This window comes from Lissotriton helveticus, chromosome 4_1, assembly GCF_964261635.1.
Source record: "Lissotriton helveticus chromosome 4_1, aLisHel1.1, whole genome shotgun sequence".
Lineage (NCBI taxonomy): Eukaryota > Metazoa > Chordata > Amphibia > Caudata > Salamandridae > Lissotriton > Lissotriton helveticus.
The window spans coordinates 861695737-861718145 of NC_136063.1; the positions used below are offsets into that span (position 1 = coordinate 861695737).

Here is a 22409-nt window from a genome sequence, read left to right on the forward strand (position 1 = left end):
GCTATCCAAGGCCAGCGTAAAAGGCAGGATTGGTAATGATTATTTGCATGGTTTATCTTGGAATATTGCGGGCTAGGCTAGCAAAACAGAAGAGGAGGACTTACTGAAATGTATCTAGCAATAGGCTATATGCTGCTTTTAGGAAAGGTGGGCACTTTAAAGAATCGGTGTGAATGGGTTTCTTGACATCAGCACTTAGGCTGTCTGCCCCAGGAAGGGGTGGCCTTCGAGGTGGCTTACTTTGTGGGTGTATTGCAAACTGAAATGCAGGATAGAGCAATTGGGGGTAGCGAATCCTCCACCTAATCTACAACATGTGAGTATCTGGTTTAAGGGGAGTGAGGGCGGAGGAGTTGACAACCTGAATGTATATATTCCACCGGGGGGGGGGCCCTAGAGGTCCAGGCGATATGGTGGAAATTTAACTCTTATACTAGCAGTGTCTGGGAGAATGTTGCTAACTGTAAGTTGATAGAGGAGGGTAAAAGGGGAAAGTATTTGTTGCTGATTTGTGGAGATTTCAATACACAACCATCTGATGCTATCATTAAAACCAAAGTCCTAATGGAAGATTATTGCTTAAGTATTTCCAAAACAGCCATGAGTAGTTTTAAATCCACCAAGAAGGGTGGTGCATTCTCTGATGTGTTTATAAACTATCAGCTGCACTTTAATAATTGTTGCACTCCCTCTGATCAGCCGTGGCCGGCAGTAGGAGTACCTGCAGGGCGGTGATGTGGGGAGGGGGAGGGGCAGAGTGGGGGGTAGTAATGTATGGATTATGGAGTTTTACAGGTAAGTAAACATTTAAATAAATAAAACGAATTTCGTTGAGTGCACTGCATCCCCAAATGCGAAGCAGTGCGCGCAACGAAATTCGTTTTATCTATTTAAATGTTTACTTACCTGTAAAACTCCAGAATCCATACATTACTACCCCCGATCCTGCCCCTCCCCCTCCCCACGTCACCGCCCTGCAGGTACTCCTACTGCCGGCCGCGGCTGCCTCTGATAGTATTGCTGTGCTGACTATTATAGTTAATACATAGGGGTGAGAATGAGTGTGATATGACTGTTGTCAGAAGAGTGGAGAGTGACCACGACCCTGTGGCACTCTGTTTAAAGCTTTGCTTGAGGCGATGTGCCAGTGTAAAAAACACAAAGAGGGGAGTTATGGGCATGTGATCACCCCAGCCAATAGCAGGGGGAGAATTAGATGGTGCAGTGAGAAATAACTACTTGAACTCCCCCTGCTAGAATACATCATATCCAAGTATGGAGTGATAATCTTGAACCCTCTGACTGATGATAATGGAGAAATCTTAGCAGCTTATGACGGGTTGGTAAATAAGCTGAAACCTCTGTGGTCTCAGCCCACCAGACCCACAAGCATTAGGTCTAACAGAGGGAGATGGAGTGCAGGGGATATCTGGTATGATTGCTTTAACATGAAGGGAGCTGTCTTATTGGCCCTAGCGCGGCAGCATTCCAGCCCCTAGAGTGAGCTGATATTCCAAGAGTCCAGGAGCACTTTCCTGACGATAAAGCAGCGATAATTGTAACGCCACTCTTGATAATACCTATGCCCCCAAGTCTTTTACTTTTAGTTGTTTTTAAATCATTTATTATCGTAAGGTTCGTAGCTAAAACAATAAATAAATACATTGAAAATTAAAAATTGGTTGTTTTAAACCATAACAAAATGTGCCTTGTTGCAATAAAATGCAGGATTGCTCTTAAATGTAGACTAATCTTTCACGTTGCTTATCACAAAATGGTTGTTGTACTGTATTGAATATTCCATTACTGTTTTGGTTCAAGTGAAGCCATGACCTTTATTGTCTACTCTGCGACTCAGTCAGTCTGTCTGTCTCGTTTTCTTTGCACAGAGAACCCAACTCAGATTGGAAGAGGGATTGTAGCCATCACCATTCTTGATATCAATGACAATGCCCCTGAATTTGCGATGGATTATGAGACCACTGTATGTGAAAATGCTCTTCCTGGCCAGGTACGGTAGCTACAAAGTGACAACAATCATTTGTTTTCTGATGAGCTTATTATATTATTACTTGAATGTACTTTGAATAAAACATTTCAAACATGCGAAAACATGGATAGTAAGAACTGAGAGATGTAAAACAAATGATCAGAGAGGTGAGAAATGGATTTTAGAGAGAAAGAAATTCGAGATATCAGCTCAGACGGGAAACATCCTTTACAACGCAACTTTTACCACGCAGTGCTATTACAACGCAGGTTTTACAACGAAAACCATTACAACGCATTGCGCTGGGGGGCGCTCTAGGATAGGGAATAGATTTAATTTACTATCCAACACCTTCCCTAGTGTCCACGGGGACTTGAGTTGGAATAGTAAATTAAACTATTCACTATCCAGCACCCCAAAGCGCTATGCGTTGTAATGGTATGCGTTGTAAAAACCGCGTTGTAAAAGCATGCGTGGTAAAAGCATGCAATGTAACGTCATACATCCGCTCAGACAGCACTTAAAATAAGAGGATACTTGGGACAGAATATAGAGTGATGAAAGAGAAAACACTGTCAGGTATTTAAAAAGCTAGTGTTAATATGGAGACAATACACTAAGAAATAAGAATAAGATATATGAGCGCAGAAGACAAAATACAGATGAAACTATAGATAAACGTTTGTGTTACAGTGTAATATAGTCTGAGGGGGGAAGTGTGATGCAGGTGGAAGTGAAGATACGATGCTTTTAATATTATGATTAGCACTTATGGATGAGCATTACATGACCCTCCTAAAACAGTTGAAACTTTTGGAAATATCTATGTGGGAAAATGGAAAATGGAAATTTACCATATCAGGTGAAGTAATACAGATTTCCAGGGTAATTCCCCGTTGCTTACGGAATATGCAGTGTGCAGGTTGGAACACCATGTGATATTCCCACATTACAATATCACTGATACACTTGAAATCAGTAATTCTAGATGTGGGAATATAGCATCAATTTTCCATTTCTGAATGGGGAAGCCACTTTTCCTAGTTCCTAATTATTGCTTTCCCTACCCTTCACAAAATTCAGTTGGCTAATATGATTCCCATGTGGACAGAGACATATTTAATAAGAAATGCGCGAATCAAAAAATAAATTAGATACCCCCATGTTTCTATCTCACACACGTGAGCACACACATGCAAGAACACATACATGCACTCACATTCACACATCTAGTTTTTCAAATAGTCAATGCTTTATGCGTGTTGTCAATCTCTGTAACAACATATCTGGTTATAATTCAGGCCTTCTTCAAAAATCCTGTGTATCAAAATCAGGGGGGAAGTTCAATTTGATGACAACGCTGTTTTTATCATAACACTTTTGTCACAATTCTCCAATAATTGTGGACCTTTTCGTTTGTGCAAGCTCTGATAGCTAATCATTTTTGCAGCATTATTATGCAGTAGAGCCAAACAATGGATTAAACCATTCCCGTCAAACAAAATCAAGATTCAGAGCAATTGTTAAATGTTTTTCATAGGGGCAGAGCTTGCATGACATCTTTTTGATGAACTCCAGGGTGGCTTCTACGGAGGGATCAGAGACTGAGACCATGGAATGTGGAGAGTCCTAAAGATCATGACATAGCTAGTGCTCTGGTGCTGCATCAGCCTTACTTTTAAATGCTGCTTGGAAATCTTGAGCAACCCATACTCTGTGGTGAGGTGGTACTTCACCCTGCACTATTGGGTGCCAGAATGCGGTGCCTCCAGTCAGTGTCCACACTGTTTGCTGCAGCTGCAGTGCATCTGAAAGCAGGAAAGAGAGTGAATGTCTCTGTTCAAGTGACTGGAGATTGTAGGATGAAGACCACTGTACACGTTAGAGGTATTCCTGGGAAACTGGCCCAGGGCCATGGAGACCTTTTAGCCTTTTACCAGTGTGGGAACATGGTGAACAACAGAAGAGACGAAGTGTGCTGTACTGGGCCTGGGATGGATGGCCCATGGCAGAAGGCCCTCATACATGATATCTGCTCATGCAGCACCACTGTTTAGACTCGAATTATCCTGCGTAGCAAGGAGAATTGAACCCAAAAAAGAAGGGTTGAGACTTCACAGAAATCCAGTATTCTGAATGATATGCCACCCAAAGAGTATAAGGGCAAAATGTTAGAGTGTTGAAAATGTACTTTTGTCAGTAGCAACATCAAGTGAGCGTAACCCACAGGACCCCCATATTGCTGATCTAATGCAGGACAAGGCATCGATCATGACCTTGTTCAAAACATTCAAGAGACTTTTGTAAATATTGATTATATTTTCCACAATGGAGGTAGGCTGAGAGGCACTTAAAATAAAAGTGGGTCAACCTGAGGTGAAGATTAGAGATGTGCAGTCGCAGATCTGAAACGCAGAGGGTCAAATGTGCAAGCAGGCATGTTGAAAAACCTTGAGAAATGTAGGGGCTGTGCTATCTTTGCCATGGTTCCGCCAGAACACGAAATAAATGTTATGGACAATACAAAAGGACAACATGTGTGAGGCTTCTGGGTCTTCTTTTTCTGGAAGGAATGTGGAAATGTGAGCCATAAATCAGCCTTGAAGGTGGAAATCGAAAGGTTATTCCACCTGCTGACGAAGGCCCTGCTGGGAAGAAACAAGAGACTGGAAAGATCCCAGTTGAGTTGGGATGCCACAAAAGTCAGATACTATCACTGATACAATCTCTAAACCCGTAGTGTCGGAAGCACGTTATTTGTGTCCCTCGATGTGAGCAGATCAATGCAGAACAAGAGAACAGAACCACAGTAAATCAAGAACGACCTACTGGAAAAGTGAATTGAAGCATCAATATGGTTTCTGCCAAAACCGCATGTATGGAGAGGAACTTTTTTGCAAAGTCAGAAGGCGAGCTTCCCTGCTGGAGAAACGGAGGGGAATCAGAGAAGAGCTGATGGCGAGTGTTGAGGCTACGTTGAATAGTTCAACCAGTTGCTTTGGGTCGGTAACTTTAGGAGTTGCTCTATGAGGAGTGCCTTGTGTAATTCAATTTTCTCTTTCACATCATTGCCCCAACCCTCACTGCATTACAGCTGGGATTACAATTGGGGACTTTGCTCTGTATTCTGTGATTAAATAATGGGATGTGCAACGAGCTAACGTCGGGCTTCACTTTGTAGAATAATGGAATGCAGATACTTCTTTAATTATTTCTGCCAAATGAACAAGTGTAAAAACATAAATATTTTTCAAGAAAGATTGAACCACAGACCTCTATAAAGTCTGGTATTTCTATATACAGTGCTAATCTCATAAAGTGGGTAACAGTGACTGACATAGGTAGTTTTTGCATCCAATTGATATTCAAGATTTCATGCAGCGCAGCCAAGATTTAAATCAATTCATCAGACATTTTAGTTTTTGTTTTCCTTCTAATTTTTATGTAGAAATGTAGGTGTTGCTTGGTGAATCGTTTCAAGTATGTGTACGCACGACTGATCGTTTTGACCTAGTCTTAGCTTCATCCTCCCTTGATAAAGGATACTTCAAAAGTCTGTCAGGCATAATTAGGCCTTTCTAAAGCGCATTTCTCTTCTGGTGACGAGCTGTCTTGTTTCAAGCCACTGATTATTTTAACACATCGACAAGCTCCAATATAGCACATATCTGCAAACAACTTAGCAGAATAATACTTCCATTTAATTTGTCGTCCAAAGTTATAACGGGGAATCATTTTAACAACTTAGAAGCGAAGAAAGAAGTATTAACAATTTACAGTTGACAAGATTAGCTCGTGATCGCATAGCAGATTTTATAGCTTATGTTTTACCAGCTGCAAGACAGTGATTTTGTTGAACTGAACTGCTTTTTTGTGATTATTTTAAAAAGGAAATGTGAGTAGGCTTGCTTGTATAAACACCACAATGAAATGTATCACTGTACCACACTTTGCAGGTTATACAGAAAATCAGCGCCGTTGACAAAGATGAACCTTCCAATGGCCACCGGTTCTACTTCAGCCTGGCGTCTGAGTCACCAAACAATCATAACTTTACACTGCAAGACAACAAAGGTAGGAAGAAACGGAGACTGCTTACAAGTGTCAAACGCTGCCAGACAATATCTATCAAGGAGGCACGAATTCAATATGCGTACTTTAGGATAACATTTTTAATTAAACAGTGAGAATTATGTAAATCTGTGAAGAGCCACACAAGTGCAAAGTGGAACCTGAATCCCAGGAGTGCTAAGTATTCATGCAAACCTTTAAAAAGACGATGGAGTGTATTTACTAAAAGTTTACCAAATGCAGGGCAGCAAGCAAAGTTGCTGGGTTGCTTTGTGTGAATGGTAGGAAGCTGAACAGCACCATTTCTTCCGCTTTCTACCTGCACTGGGGCACCCGAGGCTGCCTAGCACCAAAGCAGGCACCCTTACACCATGGTGCAAGGATGCACGAGTAAGAGGCAGGATTGTTTTTGTGCAGGAAGGTATACCTGAGAGGCAATTCCCTCTTGTATTTGTGTTGCATAAGGCAACACACATGTAAATAGGAAGAAGGAGAAATAATGCCTGTGTCGAGTAGCTTCACCCTTTTAGCACAAACCCGGGTTTACAGTTTTTTAAAATCTGGGTTTGTGCCAAAATACATGGGTGGGTTCAATGGAATAACCATGCTCCACCCATGTAAATCCTACCCAACGCAAAGTAACGCAAATCGACTTTGTATTGCTTAATAAATGCCCATATTAATTTTTTGTCTGGGGTGTGCCACAAAAGTGAAGGAACCCTGACGCTAAGTCTTGGTAAATCCGAGTAAGAATGTGTAAACATCAGTACCAGAAACAATAGAATTTTAGCTCTCTGAGTTAAAGTGTAAACTACACTTCCTGAAATTTGAAGATAAGACAAAGCTTTCTACTTGCTGGAAACTATGATGGCGCATACTGTTCTCCTTTTACAATACCATACAAGGAGAGACTGTCTCCATACAATGGCCTGGGCATGTCACATTACTACGGTAACATGAATTCACTGACTATGGGGCAAATTAGTTATTTTCAGTGCTAACAAGTATTTAACACGATAATTCACCTCCGAAAATGCAAAGGAAATTAAAGCCAGTATTTGTTAAGTGCACCCTTACCTGAGGGTGTCAAGGCACTGGGGCCGTCAGGAAGATTAAGCGAGCTATTGCCCAGAGTCACATGGTGCTGGACTAACTTGCTGCTGGCACCGGGTATCAAATCGTGAACCCTGTAGTCCGGAGTCTGGTGCCTGGCCGCTGCGCCACACCTCTTCTCAAATCAGGTAGCTATATGATTGGTTAGACTTTGGAAAAGAAGCAGGCAATGTAAACTCTCTGAGGACTAAATATATTGACCTCCCTTTGACCTTTCACTTTTTCTGTGCAACATATATAAATACTTATTGAGAAAAGGATATTTAAATAAACAAGCTATTTAATAAGTAGACAATCGCAGCTCTTCCTGACCCACATGATTTATGGCACTACCCTCTCATTTCCCCTCTGGGAAAGTACTTGATTTCATTTTTGACACCATATTTCTCTTACAGCAGTAATATATTGGTGTTCTTACTGTTCCAAAGCATGAATGTTGACTGCTGCTAAAGTTGACATTGAGCTCAAACATCCTCATTGAATGTGCAAGTTATGGATGTGATTATTCGATCCCCTATCTACAGAAAGTCAAGTAAGAGTAATTAAACGTGTGTTAATCTTCCAATGTTGGACTCCACTTCTTTGCTAGGTACATTCCGTGCTTCTTCTAATTTCCCACGTATCTTACTAATTACCAGATTTCTCTTTTTAACTGCCCCATTTTTCAATTTTACTGCCCAGATATCTTGTTACGTCTGACGTGTCTCGCACTAATTGCTATGGTGTTGTTGCTGCCAAGTGTCCCTTGTGTGTCACACATTACATTGTTGATCTCCTTTATTGAGCCAAGTGCGTTGTCCTGTTCATTTTGTCAAGACCTTCAGTCTTTTATTTCAGTGTTTAGTCCCTTATATTTATTAGTTGAAAGTTATCCTGAAGTGGTACTGCGTACGTAATGTCCTGCTCTTGAGATGCTTCGTTAAGTATTAAAGACTCACATCCTCCTCTTGCTTTCACATTGTTGAATGTCACATGTCTTTTAATTTGTCTTATTCTACTTGTGAGATTCCCAAACTTCCTATTTACACAAAGAGTTTTGTCCGAAAAATTCTCCTCTAGTAAGTGAATAAAGGGAAAACGTGTATGCAGCAAGAGGCTCATGACAGTAAATACAAGAACAACAATTAACTAATGTAACCACAGAAGTGAAAATCTAAACAATAATTACTATTATTGAGGTAAATAGTAAGAGATTGAGTAAAATGTACCCAAAGGTGAAATTCTGCTTCACATTACAAGTGAAGCAGAACAATAAAAAATGAAGTGACAGATTAAAATGCAGAAGGTATTTTAAGTCAAATAGGGAGGGTGGGGGGCATTATGTTGCATGATTTATCGCATGATAAAAATATTACATATACTACATTGACTACCGATAAATTGTTATGGTAAGTGCCTGTGGAATTAAAAACAGTAACTACATACTTGCAATTATGGTGTGGTGGTAGGGGAATTGGTAGATGTGAAATTTTGCAGTTGAATATTCTTGAACTTGACATAGCGACTGACAACCATGGGGCGAACTGGATATTATTAGTAACATTATTGACCATGCTAATAATAGACCCAGGAAGCACTTCAATATTGATAAAAGACAAACCACCCTTGCAATTCTACATGAAATAACACCCACCAATGAACGCTGCAAAGAAATTTCCAGCTTCTTCACTGAAAAATTCACAAAAATGTATCAATCGTTCATCCAAGTCACAGATCCTAAATTATTCTAAGGACAACCATGACCTCACCCAGCTGAAAATGATGCCAATTGGTCTGACTTGAAACTCATGACAACAAAAGGAGTCTGCAATATAATTGCGAACTTAAAGCCTACTTCCCACACTCCGGATCTTCTCCCTTCCACAATAGTACAAATCCTCAACCACATCATTGCCCCATTCTGGACAAACACATTAACTCATCTCTTGCCGCAGGCTGTGTACGTGACTCCCTCCAACTAGGACAATTCACACCCATACTCAACAAAACTGGGGCAGATCCCAATGATCTCAGCAACCTCAAACCTATCTCCAACCTCCTGTTCCTTGCCAAAACTATGGGGAAGTGTGTTCTTCAACAACTAAATCAACATATAGGTGATTATAACCTCCATGATACCTTCCAATCAGGATTCAGACAAGGCTGTAGCACAGAAACTGTCTTGCTTAAGATCTCAGATGGCATTCAAAAAGAGCCTTAGATGAAGGTGAATCTTGTTTACTCATCCTTCTTGACCTATCAGTGGTATTTGACATTGTAATCACTCAGATTTACTTGCGACACTTAAGATCTGCTCTGGTATTAATGTGAGAGTACTAAAATGGTTCAGTTCTTACCTTAAACACCATTCGCAACAAATTGAAATCAACTCCGGTTTCTCCAAACCCACACAAATTACTCTTGGTGTACTCCAAGGCTCAATCTCTTCATGGAACACCCTTACAATCATCCTGAAGCAAGAAGGGGTGAAATATCACCTATATGCAGATGAAACGCAACTCTGCTACAAAATCAAATCACCCTATGACATCCTACACCTCAAAGCCACACTAACCATGATACAAACCTGGTTCAATTCACAGCACTTAAAGTTGAATCCAAACAAAACTGAATTAATAGTGTTCTCCTCTAAAAGTAACCACTTAACAGTCCAAGACTGGTTCAAGAACCCGGATGCCCTCAATTGGTCCCTCACCCCGTCCAACTCAGTAAAGTCCTCAGGCATCACCCCGGACAAGAACTTCTCAATGAAGGATCATATCAAAAACTCAGCCAAAAGAGCACTTTACTCACTAAAACACCTCAAGAAAATGAAACCCTACATACCCCGATGATTTCAAGAAAGTAGTACAATCTCTAGTCCTCTCCAAACTGGACAATGGGAATGCCATTTTTGCAGGAAAGCCAAAAATGCACCTAGCTCCCCCACGGTCAGTTCTCAACTAGGTGGCCCGGGTCATAACTGGTGTTAAACTGTTTGAACACATCTCACCACCCCCAAGTTCCTCCACTGGCTTCCCGTGGAAGAAAGATGTATTTACAAGACTGCCTGCCTCTCACACATACCCCCAACTATCTAGACAATAAACGTATTAAAGCCGGAAAAACCAGAACTCTGAGAAGCTCCAACTCACTTCTTCTCATTCCTCCAAAACTGAAAAGGTAAACCGCACAGAGTTAGTCTTTTTCTGGAAATGCACCCAAGATATGGAACGCACTCACTAGAGACCGCCAATGCAATCCCCCCTTCTCCTGCTTCAAAAGGAACCTGAAACTCCTTCTCCTCAACAAATATCTTATCACACACGCCAAATGAACTAGGCTCCAATAGCTTACTCTCTCCATGACTCAACCGTTTGTGATAGTTGGTTTGATTGTTTCAGCTGTCTTATGTGTATTTCACTCCTTTCATTTAAGCTGTTCTAATTAGTCTGCATACTGTAAACACACTACTGATTCTCATTATCTCTATTTATGCTTGCTCTTGAATCTAAGTGTATACCATCATACGCAGAGCTACGTTAGTTTGTGTCTCATTTTATGCATCCTATTTAAAGCTACGCTGTGCTATTTTTTAATGTAAAGCGCTCTGATACCTTCGGGTCTAGTTAGCGCTATACAAAACATATAAATAAATAAATAAGAATACAATGTGGAGAAAAAATTATTAACAACAGGTGTCAAGATATTTAAAAGAGGGCTCCAGTCTTTTATTAAATAAAATACATATAAGAAGATTAGAGGGGTGATGCACAGGAGGCAATGGCTTAAAACAAAATAAGCATAACTTTTAAGAGCAATATGACAAAGAAGCAAACATTGTATGGTGAGGTAATGAAAAGATAAAAAGTTTTCAAGCTATGCCATGCATTATGATTTAGGAGCAGGGACAGTTGTAAAGAAAAAACAGTAAATGCAAGACAAGAATGTGTGAACCAGGGATTAAAATATACCCTTTCAAAAAGGAAGACAACAACTACCCTAAAGAGCAGTGCTGAGAGGAATAGGGGCATAATGATGAACATATTAGACAGGCAATTCAGTGGTATGTTGGAACGATATCATGGCTGGTCCGGAAATTAAAAAGCAAAATATATGCCTTCTTGATACATGGACCACTTACCTGTTGGAATAAGTATTAATGTGGGCAACGGTGTAATTAGGAACATGATTATTGTACTTTTAGTATGAAAAGCTGGAAATCTAACACTGAGGTTCCAAAATGTAATGTACATAACAGTGGCGTATTAATGAGCACAATAAGGGAAGTTAACTTAGAATACTTAATGATGAGAAAGACGCAGACTTTTTTTACATAGGAGTGAGAAAGACAAGGAGTAATTTTGAGTATTCTCATATACCAGACTAGTTCCCGTAATGAGTGCAAAATTATAAACAAAAAGGCAAATCCAATTAGAGTGTGATATAAAGAGTGGAGGAATGGAGATGAATACTTTCAAAAGCAGTCGACTGATTGACCAATGGGGGAGAAAAGTTGAGAAATTGAGAAGAGAAGAATGAGGATGGGGAACATTATTTTTGCTCTTTACCTAAAAAGTAGAGCATTTGACAAAGATCCTAGACATAAGTGACCTATGTTTAAAAGAATCAAAACAATTAATGTCAAGATGTATTAAAGTTAAACAAGATGTTTCATATTGCAGAAGGCATATAAGAAGAAAGGAACCCCCTATTTACTTTTAGGTACAAGAGGAGGGGCAAACAACAACAAGTAAGAGAAAACCTGTAATCTGACCTATCTAGCCCTCAAGTGGATATCCTTCTCACTCACAGGCAGAACTCGATGAGTTAGACTTCCCCCTACAGTTCACATCCCAAGAAACTCATCTACGGAGTCCCTCAAGGATCATCGCTAAGTCCCACAATGTTGAACATCTATATGGTGCCCTTTCCCACAGCATCAACATAGTATCCTACACCAACAACACACAGCTCATCCTCTCCCTTACCGATGCAACCAGCCCCACTGAAGCAACCATCAACAACTGCACAAGCAGTATCGCTGTTTCCATGAAAAATAACTGCCTCCAGACCAAAGTCCTAATCTTCGGCAACAACCAATCCCCCTGGAACGCCTCTTGGTGGCCCTTCAAACTTGGCCTCCCACCCACCACTGTGAACCATGCCTGAACCTCAGGCTCATCCTTGACACCATTCTCTCCAAGACCAGACAGGTCAACGCTGTCCTCTCACCAAGCTTCCACATCCTGCAAAAGCAATGCAAGATTTTCAAGTGGATCCCACTGAACACCCAGACAACGGTTCACCAAAGCTCTTATCATTAGTAGACTTGTTTATGGAAACACCCTCTACATCAGAATCCCAGCCACCCTACACCAACTCCAAGCCACCCAGACTCATGCTGAACATCTCACAGAATAACCACATCTCCACAATCCAATCCGACTCCCAGTCCTGGAAAGATGTAAGTTCAAGCTACTCACCCACATGTACAAAGCTCACCACAAAACGGGTCCAGCTTACCTCAACCACCGCCTCAACAAATACCAACCCACCAGACACCTTTGAAATGCATCACAGGCAAGAATACACCTCCCTCGCTTCAAGAAGGCCCGTATTGGAGGACGCTCCTTCACATATCTCACACCCAATATCTGGAATGTCCTTGCGAAACACCTCAGAACATCCCCCTCCCTCATCGACTTCTGAAAGAACCTCAAGACAGGGCTCTTTCACAGGAAATGGTCTCCTCCTCGCTCAGGCTTCCTCAGGCCTGCTCTACTCAGGGCCTGGGAACACTCACTTGTCATTAGCCACGCTCTATAAATTGAGAAATTAACTTATGTAACAGTATATTAATGTTTCACTTGCTTTCAGAAGAATTTTGAGTATATCTGCATTGATTATCTTTCTCACCCTAGTCATTTTTTACCTATATGTCTAATTTACAAACAATACTTAGTGAATACTCTAAAGAGTCTCAAAAATTGTTTTACCAACATTTACATTCTCAATCTCTGAATTTCTCAAAAGAAATGTATATATTGCATATAGTGAGCAGTAATTCCTTCTCTTATTTTCTGTGCTGCACTATCTACAGTTCATGCATTAGGTGGAAGCATTTCCTAGTTATATGGATGTGCTTTAGACATGGAAACAGATAAAAAAAAAGACGTTCGGTTCCACTCTTACCTAGCACAACTGTTCATTATAAGGCACCTGTTCTTATGTCATTAAGATATAGACATGTCTGGTGAAGTGTAAATAGTAACTAGATTTAAAACAACATCAGAAACAGTTACCCATGTGAAGAATGAGTTAGTAGATGACTGAAAAGTATGTGGAAGGCGCCTGGGCCTACAGCACATGAATAAGGAAAAGGCATCACTTAGAGGAGCGCACCAGTAAGCAAGGCATATTACTGGCTGTTGCTTATACTACTATACCCATTGCTATGTACTTCCAGCCTTCTCAAAGTGTGGTGTGAAGGTGATTGAAGAAGAGCCAGGTGTGTGTGTGTGTGTGTGTGTGTGTGTGTGTGTGTGTGTGTGTGTGTATATATATATATATATATATATATAAATAAATATATATAGTCAAATATTGTTAAAGTACATTTATGTTGAGTTATATATAGTAAAATGTTTCTTACCTATAGAAACGTATCGTTCCAATATTTTTGTCCTCGATATTCTTGACATGATATTTAGTCCCACAATATTTTTGGTTGAGATATTCTGTCTAAGCACCCCCTCTTCAGGGCAAGCAATACACTTTTATATATTTGCAGGGGCAGCATTTTCCATAATCAAACACATTATTTTCATACTTCTCACAGAGGGGAAATTGCAATAAATGTAGAAATCTAATATTTCAAAGTGGGTCCTGTCATGTAAGTCTCTGTGACCATTCATCCGTAAGTGTTCTGTAATGAAATGTCAATAAACTCATAAAAGTAAAATAAATTGCCCTTTTATGTACTTGGCTTTCGCTCACAATGAGCAGCAGTTTATTTTCTTCACTCGTAATCTCATGAGCTTCATTGAAATTGCGAACAAGAAAATTGTGGTAAACATCCAGCGGAAATGTCTGTGGAAACAATCAAACAATACATGCGCAAAAATATATATCATGGAGCTGTGCAGTCTTCTTGCAGCTCTTCGTCCAGAACTTGCTCCACTCAATCGAAGCCTTGAGCTGGGCTATATGGTATGGGTATTCATATAGAACTTCGTACCCCTTACGAGGCTCTTTTTCAGATGAGAAAATTCAGACAAGTAATGTTATAAGTAATATTATGTTTCCGTTTAATGCTAAAGACAACTATCCCTCAAGGAGGTTCAACAGTCACAGATGCAATTCACTCTAGAGATCTAGCATGTAAAAAAGTTTACATACGGTAAAAACAATGAACTTTCATGGGAACGTAGTATACATGACCTTGAATCATCTATTAAGTAAAAAAAATGCCAAACGTATACTGTCATTTACAGTACAAAACAATCATTCTTGGTGGGAATCTAAACCTCATCAAAACCACAACTGCTTTGTATAGTTACATTTTTCTCTGGTCCATAGTATGTCGGAATGTTGCCTAGCTAAATGTATCATAAACATCATTTACAAAAAATAGTGTCAAACAGGGTGTAGATGTTCTACTATTAGCTCCAATGGGGCGACCTTTTAGTAAACTCCATTTAGAACTCAGTATTTATTTATGTCAGGAGAGGTTCTGATAATGATTTTGTAGTTCAATACCTTAACCAGTCTTGAGGCCCATGTAGAAATGTAAAAAAGACAATTTTTAATGTGGAAGCAAACATTCTTGAACTTCAAAGCTTTGAAACAACAAACAAATGCTATGACAAATAGACACCTGGGTTGAAGTATATATCAGACACAATGTTTCCTGGTGTGTGGCACTGGGCACCTTTATTGAGTGTGCCTGCACAAACCGGGACAGTGCCCCTGATCGGGAAGACAATATGGCGTCCCTGCACACGTGCAAACTGACTGGAATTTGTGACATTGCTTCAGTGACACGTGGAATGATGGATTCCTCAGCTGGCTCTATATGTCACTTCCGGAAAGGACTTGATAAGTATTGAGAGAGAGAAGCGATTACGCCACATGCACACAGAGTTTGTGAGTCCAACAACCAGTAAAAGGGTACTTGAGTTTCCCCTGTGATCATTGCTATCAAAAACCACCCATTGGTAGCACACTAACTAGGCCACTTCCTATTTGGAGCACAGTCAGGGGGATACTTGTTAGAATGGCACACAGCACAGCGCAACGCAACAAGTCACCATGATGTGCTGTGCTGCACGATAGGGAAAGGGCAGAAATGCTTCATATTTAAAAGAATGTGGCAGATTCCTGCCTTTGTCCCAGCGCTGGCGCCAATTTGGCTGCCACGTGCCAATGCAGACACCCTTGTGTGCCTCCTTTGCATGCAGGATTGTTTATGTGCAGTAAGGGGCACCATCCTGTACAAAAACAGTCCTCTGAGGCATATTCCTCTTTCTATGTGTGCTGCAGAATGAAAGAAAGATGAAGTAATGAGAAGAAATAAAGATATTTCTCCATGTTACGCTGCTCTCGAAGGCGTATCTTTTTAGTGCACTCCCGGGTCTACCACTTTCGGTCAATCTAAGAATCCATCAAAAACCACAGGTATTGCATGGAAACACCATTGCAGAACCCATGGAACGCCTTCCTAGGGCAAAGTAACATAAAGCAGTGATTGCACTGCTTCGTGTTACTCCAGATTTATGAAGCCTGTCAGGGCCATGCACATTAATGCCCGTTTTGGACTTGCTGCACTCTTGCGCCACGTAGCATGGTGCAAGAGCAACGCAACTCCTCTTATAATTATGCTCCTCAGAATGCCTCTGGAGAGGTTATTTGTCCCTCCAGCTGTTGGTGCTTCAGCCGCAGAAAGATATTTCATGACCGGATTGGAGATGTGGGTTTTTGAACAGGTACAAGCGCCGAGATGCCTACGGGTAGTCGTGCGCTATACAAGTGCGTAATCATTTCATTTCATTTCATTTCATTACTGTTGTCTGAGAACTGGGAAAAATATGTTTCAGAAATGTTATCAGTGCATTCGCAAAGCCCCCACACATTAGTCTTAGTTACACAGCCTTTAGCAGGCCCGGACTGGCCGTTGTGGGCACCGGGCAATACCCCGGTCGGCCGCATGGGTGGGGGCCGGTTTTGGACCCCAGGAGACCATTTTTGTTACAGGGCCATTTTTGCAGCATTGCTGCAAAAACGGCCCTGTAACAAAATCGGCCGAAAACCGGCCCTAGCAAAGAGTGCGGTCGCACCCCCAGGGGAGAGGGGGGGGGCGGCTGAGCACTTTGCCAGGGCCGATTTCGGTTCCCAGTCCGGCCCTGGCCTTTAGGTGTTCATCAGAAAGAGATACAAAGTTAGTGACACCTTAGAAGACTGGGACCTGCCTCTGCCTCAGTCTTTTCTTGGAGATTTTTACAGCGGGAACTCGACCTGAAGGTATCAGAGTCTTAATATGAGCACCAGTTGCTAGGGGAGATTAAGCGATTTGCCCTGAATCACATAAGGCTGAGAGTCCCTGCCCAGACTCGAACCCGGCTCCCCAGCTTCCAGGGCGACCACTCTAGTCCGTAGGCGACATCCTCTCCTTTTCTGTCTCTCCCAGACTAGCTTCTCCTCAAACGCTGAAAACACGTAAATAGACGATGACTGAAGTAATGATTCTTGTTCAGTTTGGAGTGACATTTCTGTGAAACACATTCACGGAGCTTGCAGTGCTGACGTAAGCCCTCACAGGCACATCCCAGCCCACCAGCATCTTGCTTCTCAGACACATCCTGCTGATTATGAGGTAATCATAATTATGAGCCATGCAAGCGTCCTCGCCAACGAGGACATTAATTAAAGAGCAATCAGCCCCCAAGTAATTTTTGGTATGGATTATCTGCCATGACACAGACGCTGTTGTTTAAATCATCTGAAGACGAGAGTAACTGCAAATCTTTCTTTCCCAAAGTGAATCTTTTCACTCTTTATATTTATAGCGCTTCATCCAAATTACATGCCATGTTGGGGAACCTATTGAAACTTTGCTCGAGATTTATAGCGAGCTGCAGCAGACTGGGATGTGACACATGGAATCCGCATCCAGAGGAAATGAGAAATGGCAGTCCTTTGAAAAAGACATCACTGTATTAAGCGCCTGTATTTCTGCAGAGAAAGGGAGAAATATCGTGTGGAGCTCAAAGGGTGTTCTATGATTCAAAACCACGCACTCCTTTTGTTCTTATTTTACATGTAAAGCAGAAAGCATGGCTGTCTTCATGGAATATTAATAGCAAAAAAAAGTGTGCCCCTCCATTTCAATTTGACTTGTAATGTTTGAGGTATTTCCAGCACTCGGTAAATTCCATTACCTCAGGGTGCTGTATTTATTAGGTCCTGTACATGTCTTCTATGCCAAGTTTGTGTGGGAAAAATGGGTAATTAAAAATGGAATCCACACTTGCCACACCGAATTCTGCATGTATGAAATGTTCCATGCACTTTTATACCCAGGACAATTTAGTAAGTATAACTTGCCAAAACCTATAGGGGAAAATGGTGGAGATGTGGGGACCGATTTACAGAGGGACTCCGCACTCATGGCAGATGCCCCTCAGTCATGGCAGGGGACTTGGACTCGTGGCAGGACCCCTGGGATGGGTAACAGCAGTAAGGAGGACCCGCCACGAGTGCCCCACGCCCTTCACAATTGCGGGGCCTCCGCTATGGGTGCGAGGCTGAGCCGGACTGGCCGTACGGGCATCAGGCGTTCCCCTGGAAGGCTGGAAGGGTGGGGGAGGGGGCAGTTTTGCAGCAGTGGGGGCCTGTTCTATTACTGTGGGCCGGTTTTGCAGCAGCGCTGCCATATCGGCCCCCAGTAACAGAAGCAGAAGCAAGTGCTTCCTAGCCCCCGGCGCCAGGCAGTACTTCCCCAGGTGCGGGTGCAAGAAAATTGCAAGGGCTGCTTTGGGTTCGAAGTCCCTTTGTAAATCGGGCCCGTTGTATTTATGGCAGAACCAGGAACTCCAATCACTGTTCAAACTTCTGTTTGCACAGAGATCAGGATTTTCCTCAAAACATATAGTGAGAGCCCAGGAAAAGTATGATCAGCGACCCCTCTGAGAGAGTCCACTGCGCTTAGGGAGCCTCTCGCAACTGCGATAGGGAAGTGATACCACTTCCCCTGGGATCACAGCTTACTCGACTTTGGACGTTGCTTTGACTCGTCTACCGGTTTGTGTCCCCGTCGCCCTTCCCCTCCTCTTTCCATGCGGTGTAAAGTAAAGTAAAGTAAAGTCCACATTTGTAAAGCGCACAATCACCCGTAAGGTTCTCTAGGCGCTGGGGGCCGTCGGGAAGATTAAGCGAGCTATTGCCCAGAGTCACATGGTGCTGGGCTAACCTGCCGCCGGAGCCGGGGATCGAACCGTGGTCCCCAGATTCCAGCGTCAGTCGCCCTGGCCGCGGCGCCACACCTCTCCTGTCCATCACCCTCCCCTCCTCTTTTCCGCCTCCATTACCTATCTACTTCCCCAGCTCCTTCCCCACTCCCCTGAATCTTTCCCCCTGCCTGCTTTTCCCCCTTCGTTATTTGTGCTTATTGTTCATCTCGGCCTTACAAGTAACTATGTTGCCATGCTCTAATAACTGTGTAACCTTTGTAACGATGTAAACTGTAACTATGATCTGATGCTCATGTAAAGCGCTCTGATACCTCCGGGTCTAGCCAGTGCTATATAAAACCTTTAAAAAATAAAGTAAATAAACATTGCTATGGCCTCCAGACACAAATGGTTGACTAGTTTAAGATCACCTCCCTGATGAAAACACCCTCCTCTCCTGAATCCAAAATTCTGACCCAATGGACGCTTGAACTATGGATGCATGCTGAGCCCAGACTTTACACCCACAGCTGCATGAATTCAGATCGAGGGTTATCTTCAGCTGTCCTTCACTGACAGATCCGCGCCTTGAGCCACAGGAGACAGATGCATCCATCCATTGTAGAACAGGAGTGACGCAGACTGACTGACAAAGGACCCTGTGAGCTTCTCCAATTAATTTGTAATTTGTAGAAGACCAAGTAGGCTGGAAAATGGTTGTACGGCAATATGGGTGTGCGATAATGAGTAAATTACATAGTGAGTTAATGACTATATGTCACTTTAGAGAACATAAAATACACTGAAGTGCCTCTGAGAACTAGAGAAAAATCTGAAGGAGTGAGGGAGTGAGCTGAAAGAGTAAGCAAAGCACTCCTCAAGGGAATGAAATACTTTTGAAATACTCTAAAGATGCCAAATTATCTATGAAATCTCGAGACAGAAATCTGAACCCCCAAACCAATACAGAGAACTCTGCCTAAAAAAATAGGATTTCAAGGGCACATAACTGGTTGCACTTTTCAGCATTTAGGCACATTAGTGTCCTGACGTTTTTATTTAAACTTCAACGCTGAATAAACTCAAACATGGTCACATTAGTGCATTGTTCGGGCCTCATATCTAAGCGACACCGACCTCTATATAGAAGCATTCCTCAAACGTACACCATTTATAAAACAAATGACGAATTTGATGTAATCTGGAAATAATATGATTTTTTAAAAATTCAGTCAGAGAATAATTTTAAAAGAAAATAACACTATGTTGCTGATATACTTGTGCGGAGAGAAGCTTTTCTCTGATGCGTATAAATTAGGAGTGATATATTACATTATGCTCTATGTAATCCCGGAGGCTAAGAATTAAACGCAGGGTTCTGTGTTTTCTAGCTCTCTACACTAAGGAGTGCAATATATCAATCTAATTGATAATAAATTACCCTCTCGGTCTGTGGAGCGCTGGCACCGCGCATTAGGAATCAGTCACAACAGCAATATATATCTGAAACGCGTGCACTTATATTAAGTGTCGTGATTGCTGCTCAGTGGGTAATTTACCCCACCTATTACTGTATTAAATTCTGAGAGACTGAAGATCCTTTGTAAGTGCGAGAGATGGTACGGGAGTGGTTTGAAGATGATGATTCGGCTGTTAAGCAAAGGGAATTACTTAGCATTTAAGGCTTACAAATTAAATGAAACTAAGCTAATTATCGCCCGTTTTTCAAGCACCTAAGTGGTTAGCAGCAACACACCGAATGGAAGTCTTGCTCGAGCTTAGTAGTTTACACACACAATTTCTTTTTTGTGAGATGAACTATCGGAGAAAGCTTTTTTCAGTAAAAGTTACGCTCCTACTGAGGAACATGATTTGGCCCAAAGGACATTAGTCAATCAGGTGAAGAGGTGTCTTTGTTTATCAAAAGTTCCTTGGTAGTTTATTTGTCTATCTCTTTCCGGTCCCTCTTATTACTTGGCTACATGTGTTTTGTATTAAAGAATTTCCTGTCATTTTCGTATTTCTTGCTTGGTGGCAGATTGCGAGTCCTTAGACAACGTTTTTTTTGTCTTGCCTGAATAATAAGCCTTCTGATATTGATATCTGTTTCCAAAAACTATAGAATAATTAAAAAAAAGTGCAGATCTTTGCTTGGATAACTTGATTTTACCTATAACGTGGTAAATATATTCAAAAGCAGTTTTCCTATTTTTATGCCTTGGGAATAGGCTTAATTCAAACAACCTATGGAATGATATGTACTGGAGGAAATCGCCAAAGTTTGAGTCTCTTCCTATAGATTTTTGTTAGATTTGAATATACATGGCCTAAATTGAGATATGGATTTGAGAGCTAATGACGCGGGGAGAGCAGGCTATGCAAATGTGCAGATAATGTCCCTCACTTACTGAGCTGCTGCTGTGTGAGCCATATCAAGAAGGATCACAAACTAGAGAAGTTGTCTTATATCCTGCTTTCATAGCTTTCTTTGATCAGATGTACATTATTTCCATAAAATCTAATATATGAAGAGGTAGTCATCATATATTTTATGGTAGATATTAAATGAAACCAAAAAAGCTTGCAACACAGATTTTTAAAAGTTCACACAAGGAATATTGCAAAAGATTTACCACCATTACGTGCATGCCCATTGGATTAAGACGTTAGCTGTTGCACATTTCCCGACTGCTATCTCAACATTCTAGAAGAAAACTTCTCAGCATAAGGCTAAAAAAGTCATCCATGTGCAAGATTTATGATCATGCTGTAAATCAATCTAACATTCTACCTTCGATATCTAAGAGCAATTCAAATTTCCTAGCTTTTGAAGCAATTGACTTCTAAAAGATGCTTTCACAGAGTCATGTTGCCGAATGCTGTAGGAACATACAAACGGAATTATCTTGGTCCATGGTAATTTTTCACAATCACACTGACTAGGATTAGAATACCATGTCTGGAGCATATGCATACCATATGATTGTTATTTAAGGGCCATTCAATATGAATTTAAGTAATATTACATTAGCTTCACTCCTCACTCATCAAACATCCTGTTATAGTTCAGCGGCACACACAACTCTGCCTCCTCAGCCTATCAATTTCCAGACGCACCTGGGGCCTGATTCACAGAACTAACTTAAGACAAAATCCTAAACTTACTCCCATTTTGATATTCACAGAAGGCATCTTACTCATTTTGGTATTCACAGAATGAACTTACTCATTGATGAGTAAGTGCCTTTTGTGAATACCAATATGAGTAACTTACTCATTTTGAGTAACTTACTCATTTTGAGTACTCTTACTCATTTTGGTATTCACCGATGGCACTTACTTATTGTTGAGTAAGTGCCTTCTGTGAATATCAAAATGAGTAACTTACTCATTTTGGTATTCACAGAAGGCACATAATCATTGATGAGTAAGTGCCGTACCGTTTTTGAGAACTGTCAAGAGCAGCATTGGGGATTTAGTCCATATGACTTTTGAGACAATTATGGAACAGATTTTGGCCCTGTATGTAAGGTGCATGATTTGCTTGTTCCTAAAAGTAATATCTTTTTATACCCTTGTCATGAATGACGTATTTGTAGCCTACACTGCTATTATGCATAGAATGCTTATGTCGTGTCTGTGTACCTGGCAGGTTGACTGATTTATATTAGGTCAGAGTGTTACACCTTACAGGTCGTGAGTAGGTTCTAGTGATGTCCAGTTGGACAAGATGGAACCCCCTTCACATGTTTATTTATTTAATAACATGTTCAGTCTATTTGAAATTAACCATATAAACTATATCA

At 41.3% G+C, this 22409-nt stretch overlaps 1 protein-coding gene across 1 annotated transcript in view; it reads left to right on the forward strand.

Moving 5' to 3' along the window:
• LOC144828901 (cadherin-7) overlaps window positions 1–22409 on the forward strand; it is a 290016-nt gene that overhangs the window by 239832 nt on the left and 27775 nt on the right. The window contains exons 9-10 of the mRNA XM_078687508.1: window positions 1890–2011; window positions 5947–6064. Of these exons, the coding sequence (XP_078543634.1) occupies window positions 1890–2011; window positions 5947–6064 (240 nt within the window). The remainder of the gene's footprint in view (window positions 1–1889; window positions 2012–5946; window positions 6065–22409) is intronic.